The following is a 26,003-nucleotide window of genomic DNA, read 5'->3' as shown; positions in this document are numbered from 1 at the left end:
TCTGAGCTGCATAATGTTGTTCTAGTTATAGACTTTTAAATGTCAAGGACCCTCCCCCCACTGCAGTTGGTCCCACCTTCAAAAATAAATCTTACTTGGAATATTTGAAGTACTAATAATGGGTACGGCTCCACAAGGTATGTGCAGAATGCATTTTCATTACAACTGTTAACACCTTGAGAACTTAATTTTTGAATATATTACACATCTGAAGGATTGTTAGTCACATCACATGTGCTACTATGCTGACCCCAGCTAACATCTTAGCCAAGTTGATTTTAGAAAGCAAAGAACTGTTGTTATATTTGATAAGGAGGGCTGTTTAAATCCTGATTGTTTCTCTATCATTCATCAGCTGTGCAGTTGGGGGGAAATATGAAATTGAATATGACCCCTTACATATATTGAGGTCACTGAGAGCCAGTGCCGTGGAGTAGTTAAAAGTGCTAGACTATGATCTGGGAGACCCACGTTCAAATACCCTCTCTGCCAAGGAAGCTCCCTGGATGTCTCTGGCCCAGTCACTGTCCCTCAATCAAAACTGTCTCACACGGTTGTTGTGAGGATACAAGGGGAAGGGAGAATGAAGGGAGAACACTACCCTGATGTTTTTGGAGGAAGGGTAGGATGATAATGAGCTAGCTAGCTAGATGTTCACCTGTACCCTGGAAAACAGGAACAGCCTTCCTTCTTATTTAATGATTGGACAGAATACTGCCTATACATTTTCCCTTGTGTCTGTAGAACTACAAGCACCAATTTTTATAATGAAAGCTAAGAATCTGGACTATCCAATACTCTGTGGGCTCTGGGTTGCATACCTAGAATCTGGGGAAATCCAACTATCCAGTCCATTTGGTAACCCAGTCAGCTAATCCCCTTTTAACATCTGAATGTTGGCTCCTCGGCAGTTGAGATACTTCCCTACTAAAGGCACCCACTTTAACTGCCTTCCAGCCTGGTTGAAAATCTCTGGATTCCAAAAAGGTGTGACATCCCCTTTGCCATCTAGTGACACTCCAGTCTGTTTTCAGAGTTTTTAAGTCTCAGAACTATTGGTGTCTTCTGCCTTTTGAGAATGGAATATCTGCTTATGTCCCAGTGATAACAGAGCACATGCTCAATTGCTGAGGATTTGGTTGACTTCAGCCTTGTTAAGGCAATCTTCTGGTACAAATAAATGAATGCGAAGCAGGTTTGGGATTGTACCTATTGGTCATGCCTGTGATTTCCATGTATTCAAAGGTCCCATGAGCATGAAACTTATGGAGCATGCCTATTATATTAGGTGCTGTGGAACACAGGCAGGATGGTGCTGCTGCAGTCGTCTTGTTTGTGGCTTCCTAGAGGCACCTGGTTGGCCACTGTGTGAACTTGATGGGCCTTGGTCTGATCCAGCAGGGCCTTTCTTATGTTCTTATGACATTCCTGGATCCTCTGTTTTCGAGGTTCTAGATCATGTCTGGATACCTGCATGTGTTCAGGTGTGTGTGCACAGTTCTTTTCTTCTAGTTTCTTCCCAAGTGTATGCAGCCTGTATATTTTTTCCTCAAGTAATATGAGGTCCAAAGATTTTTAAAGAAATGATTAATATTACTAGTGTTCCAATCCTACTTTGATTGCTATGGATGGGATCCAATCAGCTTTTCAGCTGGTGAAAAAGGAATGAGGGGTCCCTATTGCCCACTAAAAAGGCTTTGCTGGGGATCATGGGGACCTGTGTGGACAAAGGCTATGCAGGACAGGGACTGTAATAAGGAAGGGAAATCTCTGAATGAAAAAGCTAGCTGGGTTCAGCCCAGGGTTGCCAATCTTCAGGTGGTACATGGAGATCTCCCGGAATTATAATTGATCTCCAAGCAACAGAGATCAGTACCCCTGGAGAAAATGGCTGCTTTGGAATTGAGATGCCAGCCTCCAGGTGGGACTTGGTGATACCCCAGAATTACAGCTCATCTCCAGACTACAGTGATCAGTTCCCCTGGATAAAATGGTTGCTTTGGAGGGTGGGGTATATGGCATTGTACCCCACTAAGGCCCCAAACACCAACCTGCCTCAGGCTCCACCCCCAGATCTCCAGGAATTTCCCAACCTGGAGTTGGCAACCCTAATTCAGCCCTGTATTTGTAATAGATATTCATGTAGATCTGAGTTTGAAAAGTATAACTAGGGAAATAGGCGTGAAACTTGAAAAATCCTAATCATATTCTTTTCTGCCATTCTGCTGGGCTAACAGTGGCATCTTCCTCCCGTGCAAGAGCCTCCTATATCAGCAGAAGGCTCCTTGTACCAAGAAGATACAAGTTCCTGTTACTATTGTTAACATTACCATTATTATCAATAACCCTTTGAAATAAGCTTTGTTCGTGCTTTAAAGCCGTTGGGGGGGGGGGGACTTTTATTGCTCTTATAAATTATAGCTCTGTAGTTTAGACAAGAGGAATGCTCTTTAAGTATATGCAGTGCTGGCCTCTTATATGTTGGATGCAATACAGTGAACTTTCTAATATCCATAACTCTTTTTAGAGACTAGTGGGCAGCAGTACATAAAGATAACAGTAATGTTAGTCTGCCTTAAGCTTTTAGGTACTGTCTGAACTTTGGAGGGAATGTTCCTACAAGTTATATAGTCTAAAGGAGTGAGGCCTGGTTGCCAGTACATGGCTAGGTCAGAGGAGAAACTTGCTGTTGACCCTTTATTGACAAAATATAACAAAACCACGCAGCATTCTGAACTAGAAGAAGAAAATTTTATGTGGAAGAAAAATGGCCACAAATTATTTATTACAATAACAGCTGCAAGCATGGCACAGCATTTGGGCAGGATCCCCAACATCTGCCAACCCCAATGCGGACTGATGTAGCCTACTCCAGCGGTCCCGCTGGAGTCACCAGGGATGGCTTTAACCGGAATATACCAGGGCGTGGGCCACTAGGTAAATCCCACGGCCACCTAGGGAGAGGCCTTCTGGCTGCCCCTGCACTGGCTTGCCTTACTGCTGTGCCTCTCCCCGAAATCCCTTATTGGGATTCCCTGCAACAGAAGAAAGGGGCTTGCAAACCGCTTTCCTCCTTAACATATTCTGCCCAATGCTCACCTCGCATAAGTTGTGACAATAAAATAGTACAAGCACAAATATGAAAACCGTTTTTAAACAACCACCAAAATAGGGAAAGACGGTGGGACGAAAGCCGGTGACAGACTGAAGACCTCGGCAGCCGGCTCCCTCTTTCGTACTAGAGGAACGGATCAGAGTGAAAAGCTCACCTCTGGTCCATTCCTTGCCAGCCCCTCCCCTCCCAGAGCCCCCTCCTCCCATTGGCCCCTTTGCAGAGAAGGGGTCATTTGATTGCCCTGCCTCTTGCAAGCCGCCTGCTTTGCTCTCCTCCTGCCCGGCACTGACAACTTGGGGGTCCAGGTAAATCTGGAACCCTTTGAATTCTCCAAACCATGCCTAGACTAGCCAATACCATCTGTAACATGCACCACAAGTAAGGAGGAGTAACAAAATATGGCAGGCTAGATATAATGAAACAAAGAAATTGTTTAATAAGCAAAACGGATATGAAACGAGTGGGCAAACTCCTTCCCCGTCTCCCAAACCACCCCATGGTAACTTCCTAGAAGAAACATCCTTTCTTGTCCTCTTCTGGAAGACAGAAGCAAAATCTGTTGTCTTTTCCTCAGAGAAACTATTATCTTGTGTGCAAATTTGCACCACACTGTTTACACTATCACATTAAAGTCACTTTGGCCCTTTAGGGTAGAAAAGGTGGGAGACAAATATTATAATAAAATAAAGACAACCATTTTAATAAGAGAAAAGTAGGTAGGGAGAATTTTTCTTGTCATAGTAGGCTTCTGTGAAACACCAGATTAAAATTAAGCCTTGTTTAAAAGACATAATTGGTGCTCTTCTGGAAATATCCTACCCGGAAATGTCATTGGACTCCTTTATTTTCCTTTTTGGCTTGACAATAATTAGTTGGATGATAACGAGATGAATTAAAATCCTCTAGCTTTTTGAGGAGGATAATTGTTTTTGAAATATGTGGCGCGCTCAGTGTGTGCCTGTGCTGCAAAGACCAAGAGCTTGCAGAAAGAGGTCACTGTTATGCATCCTTTGAGTAACAGAAAGCTGTAAGAAATTGTGCTTAATATGGAAGCTGATGTATATTTGCTATGAAAATAAATCTCACACATTCCTTTGATTCTTCTCATAACCGGTTTTATGGTGCTCTGAACATAACATATTGCATTTTGTGAAGTTTTGTATGTTATTTTTGTAGGCCTCTTGCTCATTTAGGCATGGGCCCTGCCCAGTTGCCAATAAGATAAATGGGATTTCCCTCAAGAAATATATTGGCAGCATTTCTTATATACTGTACGGGTAGGTAAAGAGAGGCTACTCTGTTCTCCATTACATGATTAATTAGCTTCTCTCACCACTGTCGTTACTCCACTTATCCTCTGAGGCCCGCTTTGCGTGTTCCATAGAATCAGCAAGAAAAGAAGCACCAGCGGGGCGCCGTTCTTCTCACCCTGCTTCCAAAGTCTATAGAATGCATATTAAGCTCAGTACAGAAGAGAAAAAATGAAAGTAAGACAGGAAATGGTGGAGGCAGGACTGGAGACGACTCATTATAACCTAATAGTATTTTAGCAACCCTACACACCTGCTATATTGTTCTGAGCGTGTATAATAAGATAGGGGTGGAATTCTAACTCAAGAAGAAGGCAGGCTGTCGCAGATGATGTGCCGCCACCGCTATATGCCATAGTGCAGACCAGTACAATATGCCACACTGAGCCACAAGCACAAAATGAAAGTATGGGAAGAGTTAACATTGCTCCAACTCTGAAGACTGTTTAAATATTTTTGTGGTTTTCTCTTAATCCAACACAGGTAAAAGATTACAGGAGACGCCAAGTTAATAAAAACCAGGGAGGCTGGGCCTACCCAGGCCTGCCCTGAATTCCCCTCTCTGGTGGGATTTTAACTGTTCTGGCCCATGTGTATCATATAAGGTTTTGTTATAGTTGCATTAACACAAGCCTTTCTTTATACCTTCAAAGCTATATACTTTTGTAGAGTCACATTGTTCATTATGGTGCTAGTTGGGGCCACCACTGGAAGGAACAGGTACAAAACTCAGGGGGCTTAAGTCAGCTTGAAGGCCTTTGAAGCTAGAATCATGCTGCATTCAGCAAATTCATTTTAATATATTTTACTTTTACTGCTGCTCTGTGGAGATAATATTAGCTATTCTGATTCCCTTTATTTTTTAGTACTGGAACTCCCATGATCATCCTGAAGCTGTTGGTCAATTTTGACACTCTTAGCTTTATTTTCTGATGAGTTAGGACTACCATGGATGGATGGATGGATGGGGTCTGCCAGGTGTCCGGTCAGAGCGGCAGAAACCCCCACCCTCTGGTACCATTGTCCGCTGCTGCTCAGAGCGGCTGAGGGAGAAAATTTAAAACAAAATTTAGTTTTTTTGAACCTGCAATGCTAGCTGCAGTGTTGCATCACTTGCAGTAAAAACAAAACAAAGTGACAAAGGGTAGCTCTAGGCATCGCCAGAAACTCTATGGCTTTACTATGGAGTTTCTGCCGATTCCTAGAGCTACTTATGGTGCTTCAGGGTTGTTGTTTTTTATTATTACTGCAAATGATGTGATGCAGCCAGTGTTGTACCCCCCCTCCCCATGACACTTCCTGGTAACTCTAATGGACAGACATATATCCATGTGGATCATTTTATTATTATAAGGTTGATGGTAACACCAAGCCAGGTAATTTGTTTTGTTATGATATTTGGCAGCCCAGAGAGAATATTTGTGCAGGAGCCCATGGTACTTTTTAGCATTCCTGGTTCTAGTGCTAGCTCAGAGCAGTGGAACTAGAAACCAGGACTGGCAAGCATGGATAGAGGCAATGTGGAGCTCACAGAATCTTCTGTGTCAAAAGTGTAAGCTACTGGTGAATTAATCTACAAATATTGAAATTTCATATAAACTATTCTGGGGTGTCAATAACCATGTTATAGACAGCTCTCTGTTTAAGGCTCACATGGTGCTGGTCAGGTTTAACAAGGCCAAATAAATTCCACCTTGCATGGCAGCGAAAGGGATCAAGGAGGATCACTCATTAGACCTTTTCCTGCAATGTTCTTATGAACCAATTTAATGATGGAAGATACCTTTTGTGTCAAAAATAAGGAACATTTACTGCTTTCAAAAGACTTTTCCTGTGCATCACAGCCAGAATCTCTTTTTCCAGTATTGTTTTGTCTACCATTTATACTTCCTTTCTAAACTTTTGGTTGGATATGATAAAAGTCTGGGTTTTGTTTCTCTAATTTCAGATGTAACAGAATCTGAGTAATACAAAGAATTGATTCTGAATATATACAGTAATATATCTTTCACAGTTTAATAGTGGGTGAAATACATGCCTTTGGATACTGAAACATTTTCCTCATAGTTAAGCTGAGGTATGAGGTAAAATTTGTCTCGTAGGCCACTTGCCCTACAGCAAGTAATTGGATGGAACCTCCCATTGGCAAGCACATTACATTTCTCTGGCATTTACAGTATTTGCTTATGGGGAAAGCAGTGTTTTAATCTCATTTAGAAGCTGGAAATGGTGCAGAGAAAGAGATGCCACCTTCTAACAATCAGTTATCTTTCTGTCATCAGAGAACCTTTGGTGCATACTTTTAAACTGTATGATTAGAATAAACTGCCTGAAACCCTGTTTCTTTAAAACATACATTGTGATTGTGCAGCCAGATCCTGTTGCATGTTTACTCAGTAGTAAAACCCAATGAAGGACTAAGGTTGCAGTCCTAAGCTTGCTTACCCAGGAGTAAGTCCTATTGAACTTGGTGAGATTTAGTTTGAGTAGACCTGTTTAAGATTGCCTTCTAAGAGAGTGCTCCCAAGCAGGTGTATTCAGAATCCTACTGGGGTCTATTTAATGGGTTTACTCCCAGGAAAGTGTATTTAGGATTACTCCTGAGTAAAGTGTACTTGGGTCTTAATCCTGAATTTTTATTTGGCTATCCTGCTATAGGGAGAAACTAAAGTGCGCTGAGCATATGGATTTTCCTTAGCATGCTTATATCATAGTTTTGCTGTTTGCATTTGTATTATCTGGACTGATCCAACTAGAATTCACCTGTAATTAGAAAACCCTCTTCTAATATTGGTCAGGATTTATTTCTCTCCAGCAATGTGTGCTGGGTAGTGGGCTGTGTACAGGAATGATGTCGTCCCCTGGCCAAATAGCTTTCAATCTGCGTTGAATGGACAGGACAACACTGAAGGGGAGTTAACGTACTGACAATGAATAGTGGGAGCAGATAGGAGAGATTCCGATAGCAGTGGAGGTGGAGGCAAAGTGAGGCTAGGCAATAGAACACAAGAACTAAGAAAAACCATGCTGGATCAGAACAAGGCCCATCAAGTCCAGCAGTCTGTTCACACAGTGGCCAACCAGGTGCCTCTAGGAAGCCCACAAACAAGACAACTGCAGCAGCACCATCATGCCTGTGTTTCACAGCATCTAATATATTCGGCATGCTCCTCTAATCCTGGAGAGAATAGGTGTGCATCATAACTAGTATCCATTTTTACTAGTAGCAGGTGTCCCAGTGAATAGAGAGTGGGAGGGTTTTCCAGCGTATAGATGAATGTGGCAGAAGGCATGAAGAAATATTTTTTTCTGCATTTAAAAGTAAGAAACAAAGAATTCGAGATTGATATTATTCCCCAAACACAGTGGTGGAGAAACATTATATAATTAAAACAACAACAACGTAGGAACTTTTAATCACTTTCTGTCTGGTTGATTAAGCTAATATGCAGGGCTGTGCATATATGCAGTATGTTTGGTATAGACCACAGAATTATGGTATAGACCTGTGAACGTCTGCTGAGTTGTTTAAAAAGCTGCGTTTCTACACCTCTAGGCTTTGACTGTGCACTTTTAGGGCTATTTTAAATCTTAGGCACCAAGACAGTAAGTTGAGGAAATTTGTTTAATTTACATAATATGGGAAAGTTATTTATTTAAAGTATTTATATCCTGCTTTCCCACAATACCCAAGGTTGCTGTTTTGGGAGGTACAGAACACCCTGGTGTACAATGTATATGTGTGTGTGTAAAGTGCCGCCAAGTCGCAGCCAACTTATGGCGACTCCTTATGGGATTTTCATGGCAAGAGACTAACAGAGGTGGTTTGCCAGTGCCTTCCTCTGCATAGCAACCCTGGTATTCCTTGGTGGTCTCCCATCCAAATACTAACCAGGGCTGACCCTGCTTAGCTTCCGAGTTCTGACGAGATCGGGCTGTACCATGCTGCCTTCCCTCCCACAATGTATATATCTATATGCTTATTTATTTTAGAATATTCGTATACCACTTCTCATCACATTGTGCAAGAGACAGTTAAAATGTACAAACAACATAGGTTGCAATCATTAAGAACATTTTCCTGGGAGTAAACCCCACTAAATACAATCGGACTGACTTCTGAGTAGACCTTCTTAGGATAGCTCCCATAATCCCCTAAACAGCCAGCAAGAATATAAAATCAGCTACAAACTAGAAAATAGCTAAAACCACTCAAACAGCTGAACCGACAGCAACAGCTTACGGCAAAGAGCAGAAGACAACAACAAAAAATTATAATCACCAACAGGAGGAAGCAATCAACAATATTAACCGCAAGTAGGCTGAAACTGGGAGGGAAGGCAGCATGGTATAGCCCGATCTCATCAGATCTCGGAAGCTAAGCAGGGTCGGTACTTAGAAGGGAGACCACCAAGGAAGACTCTGCAGAGGAAGGCAGTGGCAAACCACCTCTGCTTCTCATTTGCCTTGAAAGCCCCTTGCTGGGGTTGCCATAAGTCGTCTGTGACTTGATGGCACTTACCTCACACACAAGCTGAAACTAAAAAGCCTTGGCCTGACATGTTTATCAGGCACTAAGTGCAAAGAGAGATGGAAGGCATTCCACAACAGTGGGGCACTGAAAAGGCCCTGTCCTTTATTGCAGAGGTACCCATTCTACAGCTCTCAGAGAACCACATTCACAATTACTCTCAACCAAAAGATCCAGATTTACTTCCATTGCTGGCATGAGGCCTGCACTTCAGGGAGGCTCGTAGCTTATTTGTTTCAAGGTAGGATCCAACCCCAAGCCCTGTGGGGTGAAGGCCTTGCCTACTTTCCTGAAATATGCAGCAGGTGCCAAATTGGGGAACAGTGCTCAGACGAGCCACAGGTGGCATGTCGAAGAGCCAGAAATGGCCCCCAAACCACTGAGTATCTCTGCTTTATAGTATCGCCAGCCTCACCTCTGAACTGGGGGGGGGGGGCAGGGGGATGACACAAATAATGGCCTGAGATGCAGAATGCAGTGCTCAGGCAGGACCATATAGACCACTAGTCCCAAGCCATTTAAGCATGGTTAAGTATATACAATCTTTCTAGTAAGATTCCTGCAGCCAAGTGAATTAAGCCTGTGTCTTTACAGCAGCAGGAAATTATCACACCAGCTTTATCACTGTATTCCCATTCACAGAAAGTATTGACACTTGGATTATTCGAGACAGAAAATACAGTCGCTGACTAATACATTTGGAAGGGATCTGTAATTTTCTGAAAGTAATCCCCAAATATCATGAGAAATGTGCTGCCGACTTCTGCAGTTTTGAAAATAATCAGATACCCTTTCAGCAGTCATGGAAATGTCTTCCGTATCCACAGTGACACTGTAAACTTCTTCATAACAGGTGTAGGAATTTGCAGTCTAATGTCAGATGGTTGATTGTATCAACTCGGCGGGCAGAATCCTCTCTCCTTCTTAGCAGCTAAGACTTAATCTAATGATTATCCACTAAAATGATAAATTCTCAACAACTTTTACCTTGCCTTGGGAACATGTATTTCAGTCATGACCGACAACTGTATTTCTAAGCTGTCAGGTGTTGGGGGACAAGCCTGCCTAGATGCTATGACCTTTGAACCAGCTTCTTAATTCTGTGCGCTGGCATTGGCTTAATATGCTCTGTACATGTTCTCTCTAGTTAGGCCACAGATGCAAAGAACATTATTCGCAGGTCATAACGGTTAAACGTGTTTCCAGAAATCCACGTGGCTGGAATTAAGTGCTGCTCAAACAGTTTTTTTCCTCTTTGGAAGCCAGGTCTTCTGAACAGTCTTATGACCACGGAAGGGGTGTTCCTAGTCTGCAATGAGTGGTTTTTATTCTATATCCAGAATATATCCATGAAATAGGAATAGAAAACTATCAGAACAGAATAGAAGATTGTCTTTCTTTAGCAGGAGGAGCCACATTCAGATTGTTCACTGAAACCAGTGGTTCTTAAGTGCACTCAGCGTTCTCTGATCACTCACGCTGAAAACAGAGTTTTAGAGCTGCCTTTGGCTCAAATGGAGCCCTGCATTAAACCTCTTACATTAGACTTAATGTACTATCAAACTGAGGAGCAGCGCTGAAGAACAACTGAATAATGACCCCAAAGATTCATCTGAATCTGAGATGTCGTCGGCGGTTTCTTTGAGTCAGAACAATCTCAACAGCGGGGACTTCAAAAACTTGCATTGCTGGGTTTGTCATGTTCATAATTCTAGCATGGCTTTGGGTCAAGAGCTGTGGATTACTGTGTACGTAATCATGTAACTTTTCCAGGCATATTTCAGCTGCTAAGCAGAAAGCAAGTAAGCAAGCGGTGAGCGCTTTCTCTATATTTCATAGGTCAAACAGCAGGGAAATTACCAGCAAGATGGTATTTATGTGCCTAGGAAAAAGCACAGTAGCATCCTCTGCTGGTTGTCCACAGTAAGAATGGGACTCTGATATATATCTTCATCATCACTTTCATTCGTAGGTTACCCATTTGAGGGAAGGAAGGGGAAGCAATAAGGGTTCTATTTGCTAAAAATTCTGCACTTAAAAAGAGAATAATTCAGACATTGAAGGAATTTGACGAGAGCGTGTTCCTGTGGAAGAAACACTGAAGCTGATAGATTAGAGGAGGAAAAGCACTGAATGGAGTTTTAATGGAGTTTTCTTTCTTTTCTTGCCTTTTATTCTAAGCCTCAGAAGAAGAAGGTGGGAAACCTTTCCAGTGCCCAATCTGTGGCCTGGTTATAAAAAGGAAGAGCTACTGGAAGCGACACATGGTGATTCATACAGGCTTAAAAAGTCATCAGTGCCCTTTGTGTCCATTTCGCTGTGCACGCAAGGACAATCTCAAATCACACATGAAGGTAAGGTCACTTGGTTCTGGCAGTGAAGAAATCTAGTCCATAAAGCTGCTGTTGAAAGTTTAAAACCTGCTCCTAATAAAATCCAGCGTGGTTTTCTGTAGCATGTGTAAAAGTGCTGCGAATTCATTTTGACCAGCAGAAGAGTTGGCCAGTAAAAGCAATAGCCTTAGTGATGCCTGCAGCAAATTCTTGCCACATTTTGGCCACAGTCCAGTGAATCCGTTAGCCTGCATACCAGAGGTTGCCTGTAGTTCCCGTCTCCCTATACTGCCCAGAAAGTGGTTCAGTGGGATGTGGCGTCTGTGCCCAAATAAACATGAGAAGTTTGACTGTGCATAGCTCTTCTGGATCACAGCCTTACCGTGCAGTCCTAAACAAAGTTACACCCTTCTAGATCCATCGAAGTCAATGGACTTAGAAGGGTGCAACTCTGCTTAGGATCGCATGGTCAGTCTAGTACAAGCAGCTGCCAGTCTGTGGTTAACGTGCTTTATAAGGACGAAAATGTAGTTGTCCATAATACAGTGTACTTGCAAAGAGAAAGCAGCCAGGATGGAGGCACTCCAGAGACATGTACAATACAAGGCACACAGTGACTAAAAGAAACTGAGATCGCCTCTATATTAGCCACATGTGGCAAGGGAAAACAAAAGCCTGCAGCAACATCATGCAGTCTCCCTTTGGAAAAAGATACTATCCCATTACTAATCATGGTTATGCTCTAGACCCTGTGCAACTCAGCAATTTACAGTGATGGACTTCACATTCTACTTTATATTGTCTGTGATATCTTAGAGCCAGAGCAGATCTTAGATTTCCATGGGGTGTTGACAAAAATGCTAGCTCTGTGGTGTTTCATGCCCCTACCCAAGGCTGTAACATGTAGTTGATAGCTACACATTTTAGAGATGATCAGGACTATAAATTGAAAACATGACTATTCCGAGATCAACAGATTTATTTAGAAGTTAACGTGCTTAGTATTAATGTTTGTGTTGTAATCACTGATAGATATTCAGGCTAGGTTGTATGTATTGATCCATTGGAATAAAGATAGAAACTTTATGGGGGGGGGAATTTTGCTTTTGGAATTGAGTTGAGAAACAGTGTACTTTGTAGTGTGATGTTGAATAGTGTTGTGACTCTTAGCAAGTGACCTCTAAATGAAGATCCTTATTGTGAAATAATGTTAACCATTAAATTGTCATGTATAAATAAGAGAGCCATTTTGAGCTCATAATACTGGACCTCTTCTGATCAGGTCTTTGAGATGTGAAGGCTCAAAGAATTCTGTGGCTTAATTTTAGCTGAAATGTGAGCAAGCTTGGGGAATCCCTGGGAATGTGCACTCCCTCTTCTCCTCCTTTCAGACATGGAAGTCAAATGGCTTGCGCACACTTTTGTGTCGTGGTAGCTGGTCGCAATAAAGGGTGTTATGTGGACAGCAATCGAACGAAAGAATTCCAGATTTGCAGGAAGCAGAGCACTTGGTTGTTACATCCAAACCACAAACTATAATTTTCCTTGTTCCCTACAAACCAGGGTTCCAAAACAAATAAACTAGGTGAAGGGCCAGTCCAAGGATTCCCTGGGCTTATTCCATAGCAAAGTTAACGTTGAAATTATTCCTGTAAGGATGCTGGATCAGTGTGGTGTAGTGGTTAAGAGCGGTGGTTTGGAGCAATGGACTCTGATTTGGAGAACTGAGTTTGATTCCCTATTCCTCCACAAGATTGGTGGAGATTAATCTGGTGAACTGGATTTGTTTCCCCACTCCTCCACATGAAGCCAGCTGGGTGACCTTGGGCTAGTCAGACTCTCTCAGCCTTGCCTACCTCACAGGGTGTCTGTTGTGGGGAGGAGAAGGGGAAGGTGATTGTAAGCTGGTTTGACTCTTCCTTAAATGGTAGAGAAAGTCGGCATTTAAAAACCAACTCTTCTTCTTCTTCCATTTGTCTAAAAGTAGTATTTTTTTTACATTGTTGACAACTGAACCAGGTTCACCAACACCAGGATCGTGGAGAGACCTTTCAGTGCCAGCTTTGCCCATTTACCTCCTCTCGCCACTTCAGCCTGAAACTCCACATGCGTTGCCATCAACACTTCCTGAGGACAGAAGCCAAAGTGAAGGAAGAGATCCAAGAAACGGATGTCAAGGTGTCACCGCAGCTAAATGATGACTCCAGAATGGGACAGCAGATGGAAGGAGCAGCTGACCATGCAGGGACTGCTGCTGCATCGAGAACACCTGAGAAAGCCGGACAGACAGGTGTTGCCATCCCACCTCTGCTGGTAAAAGAAGAGCCCAAAGATGATAACAGCACCTCCTCACCATCATTTGCTCTCAGTGTTGTTGACAGAATTGCCAACAATACAAAGCTAAAAGACTCCATTGACTTTGTGACCAATACAGCGTCAGCACTTTTCAGCCAGGACATCTCTGTCAAAATGGCATCCGATTTTCTCATGAAGCTCTCAGGTAAATGGGCAGCAGCTCCTTTTCCTCCTGACATCATGCCTCTTAGTGTGCATAACTCATATTGTAAAAAACTGTAATCTTATAGTGTTTTACAGCCCATTCCTGACCTCAAAGGACGAAAGTCCTTTGGAGGTCAAAAAGGAGCTGTGCCGGTTGCCGTCCCACTTACACCGTCCAGGTGGGCTTGGACACTGCTGGGGGGACCCGGGTCCAGTCTCCTGGGCCTTCCAGCGGCGTCCCAGGGGGTTTTCCCAGGGCATGCCGGTGGCAGGAGCTGCCAGTAGGCAGCTTCCTGTCCCCTTTCAGCCTGGCACGCTGGTGGGGAGAACGGCGTTGCTGCGCCTGCTTTTTTGCTGGTGCAGCCTCGCTGTTCTCAATGGGGGCAAAATGCCCCATTTAAAAATTAAAAAGCCTCTGAAGGGCTCAGGAATGGGCTGTTAGAGTGAAGACAAACTTTGGGTCACTTCAATAATGGACAAGAGCCTGATTAGTGGCAATGAATAATAGTACTTGGACAATGTTCACTCTACAGATATATATTTTCACACACACACACACCTCTTTGAATCCAGCCTGTGTGTGTTTGTGTCTTGTGTGAACAAAAGGCACTTCTGCATAGGGGATTTGCGATTTCTATGTATTTCACTCAAGATGGAGCCCCCTGCAGTGTATCCAGCACTGCTCCCAAGGGTCCCCCAATCCTTTTTGGGTGGCAAAGCAGGCTACAGAAGACAGGGGGCAGTGACCACATTAATTCTTCACAGAGAACTCCCACTTCTGATTTGTTAGACCTGATCTGTCTATTAAGCTATTGTTGTGCAGCTGCACTGATGTGTAAACGTCATGTGGATCACAACAGCAGACAAGAAAATCACAAGTGGGATTCACAGTTGCAGTATGTTCCAGTTTGGCATGGTGTCAGCTTGGGGATCATGCCGTTCCTGTACACTGGTGGGTAGGGTATTTTGCATCTCTGCCTGCTGCCCCATTGAGAACAGAGGAAGGGCTGCGGGCTCTAAGATTCATGATACATTTTTATTATTATAATTTATAGCTTTGCATCCAGAACACAATTTAAAAACTAAAATTTCCCCTCCAATATATTTAGTTCCACCACCCCCAGTCTCTCTTAGAATGCAAAGCTTGATAATACTAAAGGGGGCCAACAAACTTGAAGAAAAATGTCCTGGCCCTTTAACAAGGTTTTAATATGTGAAAACAGGCAGCTGAAGCTTTTCATGGCATAGAGATAAATAATATCACCTGGTAAATAACATCTCATTACAATTCTGCTAATGGATCAGGATGTTTTTTCCCTGAGCAGTTGGCAACCCTAGATAATACACACCTGGAAAGAACAAACTTCATTTTCCGTTTCAGTGTTAGTGTAGCAGAATTAGGATGGTTATTATTAAACTTTTCCGAGAAGTTTTAAACTTGAAGAGGATCAGAAACGTGGAAGCAAAGCTGGTCTATCCTACATGGCATTGACAGTCCCCAGCATAATTAACAAATGGCACTTCACTCTCTGGAGAGTGACAATGGCCTTTTAAATGGAGATTAATTGGTCACCAACTTCCTTTAAGTGGAATGTGAGTTGCATTTCAGTAAATGCCGTCATTGGCAGGTGAGCCAGAGGATCAGCGGTGCCTTAATGACTCTTTGCTTAGTGATATGTTAGTCATGCCTTTTGGATCAGCTTATTGTCTTCATCTGCCCTAAATCGCTCTACTTCGTAGGAACTGTAAAAACTGTAATATGCAAATACAAGAACAGAAAGAAATTTTATACAGGGAAATTGTCAAGAAAAGAATCTGAATTAATGCAGTTTTGAGGCAGCTAAAAGGATGGATAGCAAGTTATTTCTACCAGATTTCTAAATATGCTTATGAAAGTAGTTGATAGATTGATTAGAATCAGAACCAGAGCATCTTGGTATTTTTCCTCCTGTTTAGCAGTTACTAATCTGGGAAATAATTATTTCTACCTGGGATTCTGACATTTTTTCAAATCCAATCCTGTTAATAATATTGTTGAAGGCTTTCACGGTCAGAGTTCCTTGTTCTTGTAGGTTACCCAGGCTGTGTGACCGTGGTCTTGGTATTTTCTTTCCTGACGTTTCGCCAGCAGCTGTGGCAGGCATCTTCAGAGGAGTAACACTGAAGGACAGTGTCTCTAGACCACGGTCACACAGCCCGGATAACCTACAAGAATCCTGTTAATGTTCATTCACTCAGTAAATTTAGGCTTTGTCTTTAATGAATTAAGAGCCCCGTGGCGCAGAGTGGTAAAGTTGCAGTACTGCAGTCCAAGCTCTACTCACAACCTGAGTTCGATCCCAACGGAAGTTGGTTTCAAGTAGCCGGCTTAAGTTTGACTCAGCCTTCCATCCTTCCGAGGTTGGTAAAATGAGTACCCAGCTTGCTGGGGGTAAAGGGAAGATGACTGAGGAATGCACTGGCAAACTACCCTGTAAACAAAGTCTGCCTAGTAAAGGTCAGGATGTGACGTCACCCCCATGGGTCAGGAATGACCTGGTGCTTGCACAGGGGACCTTTACCTTTAATGAATTAATGTTAAAGCCCATTATGGCCAAAACAGAGGCAAAAACATATGTTTTGAGGGAAGGGCCCCCCTGAAAACTGAATGTACCATCATTCCTGTTGTCCGTCTATATTTACAATTGACAAATAACTCATTAATTTTTCGCACGCAGGAATGCTAAGAACACAAATGGTCATTTTTTATGCAAACAGGCCGATGTGCTGATTTCATAGTGGTTTAAGTAAAGGTTGTGAAACCTGGCTTGTGTGCACTGTTACCTAGCAACGTGTTATAAAGTCACTGAAGGAGTGAGATATATCTCTAAGATGAAAATGTAAACTTGGTAGATACGTCTGTGCCACACAAGGGAAAATATGTTAAAAGAAGAAATTAAACCCATTGATCAGTGAGATGTGTATTCAAAATAGCATGTTGACTTGTACATTTGACCAGTGCTGTGATGCTTATGAAGTTCTGGCCCACAAAGTGATGATGTTTTATTTAGTAGCTTCCTATAAATTTACTAGCAACATTTTCAGAAAACATCTCCATTTATTAAAATATGTACTAAAACAGAGCGGGGAGCATGAGGATAATTCTCTTTTTTCTAGAAAATTAAAACTCCCTTCGTCTCCACTTCCCCCAGTTGTTGTTGTGTGTGTTGTTTTTTGGGGGCCATGATAGATGTACTGCAGGCTACTCTGAAAATGAAGAAAATTGAAGGGGCAATGAAAGATGAAAAAGGGGGAAATGCCAGGGCTATATGTTAGATTAGTACAATCTGCTTTTACTCCCCTTGCAGGCAGTAACCAAGGAGTCTATTGGATGGGCAAGTCCCCTCAATTATTCTATGAAATAAATTACCTCTATAGACTCAAAGCCTGACAAAGATCCAATACAAGGGTAGGCAACTTTGAGTTCTGAAAAAACACACCATCTATCCATGAAGATATTGTCAAAGGCTTTCACGGTCAGAGTTCATCGGTTCTTGTAGGCTATCCGGGCTGTGTGACCATGGTCTTGGTATTTTCTTTCCTGACGTTTCGCCAGCAGCTGTGGCAGGCATCTTCAGAGGAGTAACACTGAAGGAGTAACATCTTCAGAGGAGTAACACTGAAGGACAGTGTCTGAGAGACACTGTCCTTCAGTGTTACTCCTCTGAAGATGCCTGCCACAGCTTCTGGCGAAACGTCAGGAAAGAAAATACCAAGACCACTGTCACACAGCCCGGATAGCCTACAAGAACCGATATCCATGAAGAGTTTGGTGTTCTGGTAAATAAAAAGAGGAGTTTGACAGGAGTTGTACTCAGCTGCACTGTATTTGTGGTATATAGTTTTAATTTTTCTTAGGTGTAATTAAGGGACAAAGATAAGGCTACTTTAGAAATGCCAGTATGCAACATCACTAGTTTTGCTTTCCACGCACACACTTAGGAATGTGTTAGAAGTGAATGCTGTGTGTAATATATTTGATCTGAAAAGACATTTGTGAGCAATAGTTTATATTCAGTGTTTCGCTTTTATAACTACCATACCCGAGTATCTAATTTGAAGCCAAAGCTGCTTTGAGATTCTTCTTGCTTCTAGCGTGCCCTTCCATCTCCTAGTTGCAATTTGAGGCTGACCTCCCCCCCCCCACCCTCGCCTTACTTCCAGGCACATGAATTTCAGCTGAGAAATAGGATGGTGGGCCGAAAGGGTTTGAGGGCAGCAGGTTACAGTAGGCAACCTACTAGTTTGAGACAGAGTCCTTATAGGTCTTGACTCCACTGCCACCCCAGGCAGCCCTAGTCCCTTCTGGCCACGCCTGAAGGAGAGGCAGTGGTGCTTCTCCTCAGAGAGGGGGTAGCAAGACATGTGAGGCCAGAAGCTTCCCACACCCACCTCACAGTGAGTTCCCTGAGCAGCAGTTTTTGCAAATTCAGACTAGAACACCTGCTGTGGGCATGGGAATGCAGGGCCAGAAAGAGCTCTGATTGATGATGTCACTATTTCAGGTCCCACAAAAGTCCTAGCACAACTACTGGTCTGCAACGTTAAAAACACTTTTCATATTTTTTCTTCTTCTTCTTTTCTTCCTGTTTACATTTGTTATACTGTCTTTAAGCTTTTTTCCTATCTGGCCCTAGTTTCTCACTTAACAGAATTTCCCCCCTTCTTTTCATCAGAAAATTTCAAAGTTTTGTGCAAACGAAAATTATTTTTTAATTACTAGAAATGAAAAAAACAATTAAAAACATCACAGTAATTATGTATATTTGAGCTGTCTTTTATGACCCATTGAAATCTGAGTATGCTAATTCTGTGATTTGTATGATAGATTCTTTTTTGCTTGCAGATATTCTTTTGTAAAATGATGGCACACGTCCCTTAACTTCTTCCCAATTATTTTTTTCCTCATTATCCCATGCCTTCCATAATGGCTGGCCAAGTTGGCTTTTGCTATCTGACCATACATGACTGATTTTATTAAATCTTTTCCCCCTTCTCTTAACAGCTGCAAATCAAAAAGAACCTTTGACTCCTATATTTAAAGTGAAAGAAGAACCTAAGGATGAAGAAAATACAAGCTCCGCTTTGCCTAAGCCCGGCTATGTTTTCAGCCACGAACCTGAAACTTCTGTCCCAAGCATCCCTGAGGAGAATCTCAAACCACTGGAAGTGCCAGCAAATGTATTACGACAAGACATGTCAGTCAAAGCAGCTTCTGAACTTCTCATGAAACTGTCAGGTAGTTATATTCAGCATCTTGTTTTTACATTCATCTTTATTCTGTCACTGATAGGTGAGAAGTTGATCTCTGCTTCATATCATTTGTTATTTACTACTAAGAAGTTGCCAGAACTCCAGTATATAATTGCAGTAGGACTGTAAACGTTCCCTCCACATAAGCTTGAGACTGTATAGACCTCGTCAACAGCCAGGACTCTTTTGGAAGCTCTAGGAAATCAAGGAGACATTATCCCCACCCGTCACATATGCACTGTTGCATTCAATTTGTGATGCTGTAGCATTCAGCCGTAAATATTGCATTTGTGGGCTTTAAAATATTCTTTGTTTTTATTTACTTCATTTTACCCGTTTTCTTCCCATGGGGACCCAAAGAAACTTATATTATTCTCCTCTTCTCCATTTTATCCTCATGACAACCCTGTGAGATTGGTTAGGTTGTGAGTGCGTGTCTGGCCCCATATCACCCAGCAAGCATCCCTGGCAGAGTGGGCATTTGAACCTTGATGGTATTGACTTCAGGATGATTCTTTAGTAATGTGTCTTACGTTTCTTATTTTTAAGATATTTTCAGTGATTGAAGTAACCTTGGAAGGAGAGGTCAGTAATAGGGGTGTGCAAAAAACATTCGTTAACATTTTCGGGAAACCTGAAATAAGCTGAATTTCCATGCCGGTAAATATGGGAATTCGGTTTATTTTTGGGTTTCCCGAAAAAATTCAGCCCTTGGGGGGCATTTTTGAGGTAGTGCCACCAAACCTGCTGGTGGCAGGAACTCCTGCTAGCTTGCAGGAACTCTCCTTGCAAGAACCACCAAACGTGGTGAAGATAGGGTCAGGGGGTCCGAAGTTATGGGTTCTGGAAGAGGTCACCCCCTCCCACCTCCATAGACAAGCATTGGAAGGTAAGAGATTCTCTATTCGCTAATGGGCTAATGCTTGTCTATGGAGGAGGGAGGAGGCAACCTCTACAGAGCCCATAATACCAGACCCCTGACCCAATCTTCACCAAACTTTGGGGTTCGTGCAAGGAAAGTCCCTGAAAGGTACCCTGAAAATTTGGGACCTCAACCCCCCAAAAATGCCCCCACAGGAGCTTCGCAAAAAATCCCCTTTGTTTCCTATTGTGGGAATTTTCCATTAGCTGACTTTTGCTACATAGACGCAGTCCTATGAAAGTTGGCTAATGGAAAATAATTACCCATTTTTGGGGGGAATGGCCAATTCGGCTTTGGCTTTCCCCCCAGGTTTTGGAATTCAGTAAACCCGAAATTTACCAAAATGTTTTTTAATTATCTTTCGGGTTTATCGATATGCACAACCCTAGTCAGTAAGCTTTTAGGCTTGAGGTGTGAATATACATTCTAGAAAGTGAGCCATAGTATGAACCTAAAAACCATAAAAAACCAGGATCACAGCTGATATTTTTCGTGTGTTTCATGTATCATCCATACCACTGTTCTTCCTCCCTTCCTGCACAAATTAAGAGAATTCATGGGAGGTGGTAGCTCTGCCTCTTAGCTGTTGCATCAGATATAGTGACAGCACATGTGCTGTGGGAAGGTTTTTCCTCCTTGGCCTCTAGAAGTCCTTTCTATGAGTTTTTCAAGCTGTGGCCACATTTGAAGAGTACTTTTTATAGAAACAAACCCCCTTCTAACAACACACCTCTATTTACTAAGTCTTTCCTGCCATTGTGATGGGCTCGGGGAACCCATGTTATTCATTCTGAGGGATGGGGATAGTGAAGGAAAAGCTTTTCTTAGCAGTCATCTTGGCAGGCCATGCACGCCCTAGTCTCTCTCTGGTCTGGAGGCATATATTCATGAGCCCAAGTTTACAATGTTGGGACGAAGACAGTTTACTCACGTACTGGCATTACTTCATACATGCATGGTTTATGGCTTTGCATATGTCATAATCTGACAATAATTACAGTGCCTTTTCTGATCTGTGTTTTCTATTTCTGAAAGTGGCTAATAGTATTTTTGGCACAGAGATAAAACAAAGGCTAGAATGTCATACAGCCTGAACATCTGTTGCTAAATTTAAAACTTTGATATGCCATGAGACACTGATATTTTATTCCATCTTGGTGGTGATTACCATTTATGCCTGGCATTGGTAATTAGACTGACAAGCAGTTTTGTTTAATACTGGAAATGTCAATAAGGACTGCATTGGGATCGGAATTTCTTGATTTGGGGCAAATGGATAGAATGGAGGAGAAAAGAACAATTTTGTAAACTCTGTTGGCTGCCCATTGGGGAGAAAAGCAGGGTATAAATTAATATAAAGGAAGCCCCAAACTCTACATTCAAGCATCCGAAAAAGGCGCTGTAACTTTTTTTTCTAGTTTTTGAATAATTTTTTTCTTAGGTTCCCCCCCCCCCCTGAAATGTTTTGGGTTTTTGGGTGGAATGGGCAATCTATTGATCTGTACTTCTGTTTATATCTATTTGCTACCCTAGGCTTGCCCATCGCACCATAACGTAGATAGCATATTTGCAATAGTAAACTACTGATGATTGGACAGCACTGAATGCATCTCAAGCTATTCAGAAAAAATATACTTTACTCTTCATAAAATGTTCAGTTTAATAGAGACTTTGAAAAAAATTCTAGCAGAGTGCAGGGTAATATAACATTTATTTTCTCTGATCAAGAACATGTGCTTACGGGTATTGTTCTGGATATAAATATGGAAATATTTGTGGTGAAAAGAGCATGTCTTCTTCCTATTCTCATGAATATTATGTGTTTGCATTTCTGTTCTGGGGGATTGGGAGGTCTGTTATTAATTATAGTGTATATAGTTATAAACAAAAAAATCCATTCTTAGTGAACGTTTTCAAGCATCCTAACAATATGATTGGGAGGGGAAACAGTGTGGTATAGCCTGATCTCATCAGATTTCAGAAGCTAAGCAGGGTTATTACTTAGAAGGGAGACCAGCAAGGAAGACTGTGCAGAGGAAGGCAATGGCAAACCACCTCTGCTTCTCACTTGCTTGGAAAGCTCATTGCTGAGGTCACCATAAGTCTGCTGCTACTTAATGGGACTTTACACGCACAATGGCCAATTATGCAGGGTTGATTCTGCTCCTCACTCAGTGCTGATTTCCTTCATTTGCATAGCCATTAGCAATAGTCGTTTGCATAGCTAAGCCGTGGCTGGGATTCTGCATGCTTCTTTCAGTGAATGCTTCGATGTGGGGGCGAAGCAAATACAAAAGGTCACATTAAAGGGACGCTTAAGAAATGTGATGCAGGTATGCACCAGCTTCACAGTAACCTCTGGAATGAAGGTTCGGTGTGAAGAAATCAAAAAAATATGTGAGGCACTTCAGTCTGGAATGTGCTGCTAATTACCAAGCATAAACAGCCAATGATATGTTTAAACAGATACCCATCACAGGCTCACAGATGCAGTATCTGGGAGCAACCAGAAATGTAATAGATTTTTAAAAGCTGCTGGTGACATCAGAAGATGGAGTTTGCCTCTTTCAAAATGGTGTGAGGCTGTACTTGTGCTGGAATATAGTGTTAGAGTCATGAGTTGCAGAGAATGCCCTAGCCAGACATCAGGTACAAAAGGGATGAATTAACTTGACTGAGCAGAAAGGAAGCGACAAAGTCAATCCTTAAAGACAGTGGGTAGCTACCAGGCCCAGCCGAAGTCTGTGATCCTCCTGATCTATGTGTAGTATTACTATCATGTATTTGTATTGGCTGTAATATTTTTCTTAGAAATATTTACTCACTCACTATGATGGTTTCTTCTATTTTTTTTACATTGCTATTCAAATGAAATTGTTGAGAAGCTACACATTAAATACGCATTCCTTTATGAGTTTTGAACTCACTATACTGAAAGCATGTATGTTAGAAATACATTAGCAAACCGTTTATTTTATTTGTGTGCGTTTTAAGTAATTCAGTAAAAATCGCTGATGGTGGTGTTTCATCAATAAGATTGAAAGCAAGGAATTAATGGAGATTTACTTAAAGAAACCCACAGTTGATCTTTCTGTGCTGGCCAGCATTTGGAATGATATTAACCTCATTCTTTAGTTCTGTATTTATTATATTCTTTATGGTTATTTATTTTCAATTCCCAAGCATTTGAAATAGCATAGAACATAAGGATGATGAATAATATCTTCTGAATGAAAAGGCCTTGTCTAGCTTATTTCCTGTAATACCATTGTTCCCAGAAATACTGAAGTAGATGTCACTGGACAGCCCTTTTAAATAAACACATGTGTTCTGTTCAAGCTTAGCTAAATCGCTTAAGACTTGGTTGCAAGTTTTGCCAGAAGTACACTATGCTGGCTTTTGCTGTTTGCTATGCTGTTTCTTTAGCGCGTTCATGCCTCAGCATACTTGGCAGCAACTCTGATTTGCACTACAATCTCTGTGAAAGTTTGGGCTGTGGTTTTTCAACCAAACAGTGCCCCAGTTTCTGGGTTTCTCCTTAGGATCTGAAAGTCTTCTGAAGTCTCAGCTGCTATCTTCTAACTCCAGATGCCTTGTGTGGTACAGGAAGTCTTTCCTTTCTCATTCCTTTTAATCTTTGTTTGATCTGTAAATGACGGTACAAAGGCCTCAATCCCAGATTTGCCATTTCTAAGGCAGTGTCATAGCATTTTGCCCTGAATTTAGTGCTTAGCGCTTCACATATTGATATCATCTTCTTCAGTGTCTCCTGTCTATCTTTTGCCTTACCCCATAATATAATTGTGCTTCTGGATAAGTCCCTTCTGTCAGGAATCTCCAAGTAGAGTTTTGCTGGCTATGCTTAGACATATTTGGCCAGTCCAGTTCTACTGCCTAGACCCTCCCTTTTGAGTTGTATCTCCTTATACCCTAATTCAGAAAAAACGGGGGGGGGGGGGAAGAGGCCTAAACAACTTTATTTGTAAATAAATAAATAAATCTCTATATTCTTTAACATTGTTATTACAACTAATTTGAATGTAAAAATTCATGGCAGGGGCAGTGCTCATAAATCTTCAGCTGTGGCCATTATTTTGCTGCCTGGCCATATGCCTTAGAGTTCACAGAAGTCTGAGTGAGGGGAAGGGAGTAATTTCGCCAATGTATAACTGACAGACAGAGCAATCTACAAGGGGGGGGGCAGAATGTCCTTAGGAGCTGGCGTGACCCCTGCGCTGGCGTTAGTGCCACTTGCGCCAGCTAAATTGGCACTAACCCCAGCATAGGGCCACTTACACCGGCGCCAGAGATCAGCACAGCAGTGCCATGCTCAGGTGTCAGAGCAGCTGTGGCAGCAGCGTATCTCTGCCACAAGGGCTGACGCAAGCACCAAAGGGGGCGTACCTGGAAGCAGGGCTGACTTTAGTCAGCTCCCTAAGCCCTTTCACACAGAAAATACCCCCTTTCGCAGGCGCGAAATTGCTCCTGCAAAAATCAAGGTGGAGCCCCGTGAAACTCTATGGAGCAGTTTCACAGGGCTTGGGGCGGATTTATTTTATTATACCTACTGCACCACTGTAAGCCGCTCAGGAGGCGGCATGGCGGCACCGTCCCCAGGCGCTTCTTAACTACCCCCATTTTAGGGTTGCTGTGATAGTTACACAGATGTTGCCACCCAAAAAGATCCATCTCTCCAAAGTGCTCACTCACTGGATTAGGGAGGGATTTGATTCTGTGTAAGTAGTACATCTTATTTGCTGGACCAGTTCTGATCTCTGGCGCTGCTATGCACAAATGGCAAATGCATACCGCACACTGAGTAGAGGGAGGTGCAAGTGAATGCTATACTTCTTCTTCTCTTGTCCATAGGCAAATCTGCCTCTGAGGGGACAGATCAAACGGGTTGCTGGGGGGTGGGTGGCTAGAGATAAACATATATTTCCTTATCCCCATGTACACCAGATGCTGACTTATCTCAGTGAGCAACACACAGAGACTACAGTCCCATTCGGTTGCAGCTCTGTTCATTAAAAAAAAAAAAAATCAAATCCCAACTGTGATAAGGAACATGGAAACTGCTAGAACTGTTTGTTGTTTTGCCCTTGGAGAAAAACATCCACTAATGATGCAGAGCAGGCAGAAGGGTTGGCATCCTGAAAACTTAACTGAACCCAGTAATATTTGTATCCCTTGTATCCCTCCTTGTGGGAGAGATACCATTAATGAGAATTTGGGTGGAAAGATCCATGAAGAAATGTGTTTGCCTTTGAAATCAGCTAACTAGTTTTATAACAAATGTAACAAACGTAAAGGAAAACCAGAAATTTAGAAAGAAAAATTACTGAAAAAAATTGTCTCTTTCCCAAAGAGATTTCAGGTCCTGGAACTTCTAAAATCCAAACAGAATTAGCTGTTCTTCCCTGTTTGCTTAACACTCCTTTATAGGGCCGTCAATACTGGCCCGGCCTTTGGGGTTGATTTTTTTCCTCTAAGTTTGCATCAGTTGCTAAAAAGTTGGAGGGCAAGGCCTTATTCCACCTCCACGAACCAGATTTTCTTTTCTGGACACATGAAGCTGCCTTATGCAGCGGATCCCGCTCAGGGGATCCGGATTTGCGGGCCCGCGGGGGGGGGGAACTGAGGGAACAGGGGCTGGTTCCCCTCACTGGCGGCAGCAGCCGATCCGGGCGGCTGTGCCGTTCCAGGCGGCGGCCCAGGGGGCCCCCACCGGCCTACGAAGGTGGGGGGGCGGGCCCGGGTCCGACGTGCAGCAGCCGGGGGGGACAGTGGCGGCTGCCAAGCTCCCGTCCATCCCCGCTGCTGCCCCCGCCCCCTCACATGTTTGGCAGGCCCCGTCGGTGGTCACGGGACCCTCCCCGGCCAATTGGGTCCCCGCCAGCCGGCATGCCGGGGGGGAGTATAAATGCGGCCCCACCCGTGGCCGCGGCCATTCTGGCCCCTCTACGCCGCTTGTTCCGCCCACCCTCCCTTTGGTTATAGG

At 42.8% G+C, this 26,003-nt stretch overlaps 1 protein-coding gene across 3 annotated transcripts in view; it reads left to right on the top strand.

Moving 5' to 3' along the window:
- The window catches only part of ZNF827 (zinc finger protein 827), a 120,784-nt gene that overhangs the window by 34,942 nt on the left and 59,839 nt on the right, over positions 1–26,003 (top strand). For all 3 annotated transcript variants that reach the window (XM_056855486.1, XM_056855485.1, XM_056855484.1), the window contains exons 3-5: positions 11,138–11,310; positions 13,309–13,789; positions 18,833–19,066. In XM_056855486.1, coding sequence (XP_056711464.1) covers positions 11,138–11,310; positions 13,309–13,789; positions 18,833–19,066 — 888 coding nt within the window. The remainder of the gene's footprint in view (positions 1–11,137; positions 11,311–13,308; positions 13,790–18,832; positions 19,067–26,003) is intronic.

The sequence above is a fragment of the Euleptes europaea genome, chromosome 9 (assembly GCF_029931775.1).
Source record: "Euleptes europaea isolate rEulEur1 chromosome 9, rEulEur1.hap1, whole genome shotgun sequence".
NCBI lineage: Eukaryota > Metazoa > Chordata > Lepidosauria > Squamata > Sphaerodactylidae > Euleptes > Euleptes europaea.
This window is presented reverse-complemented; position numbering and strand designations above follow the sequence as displayed.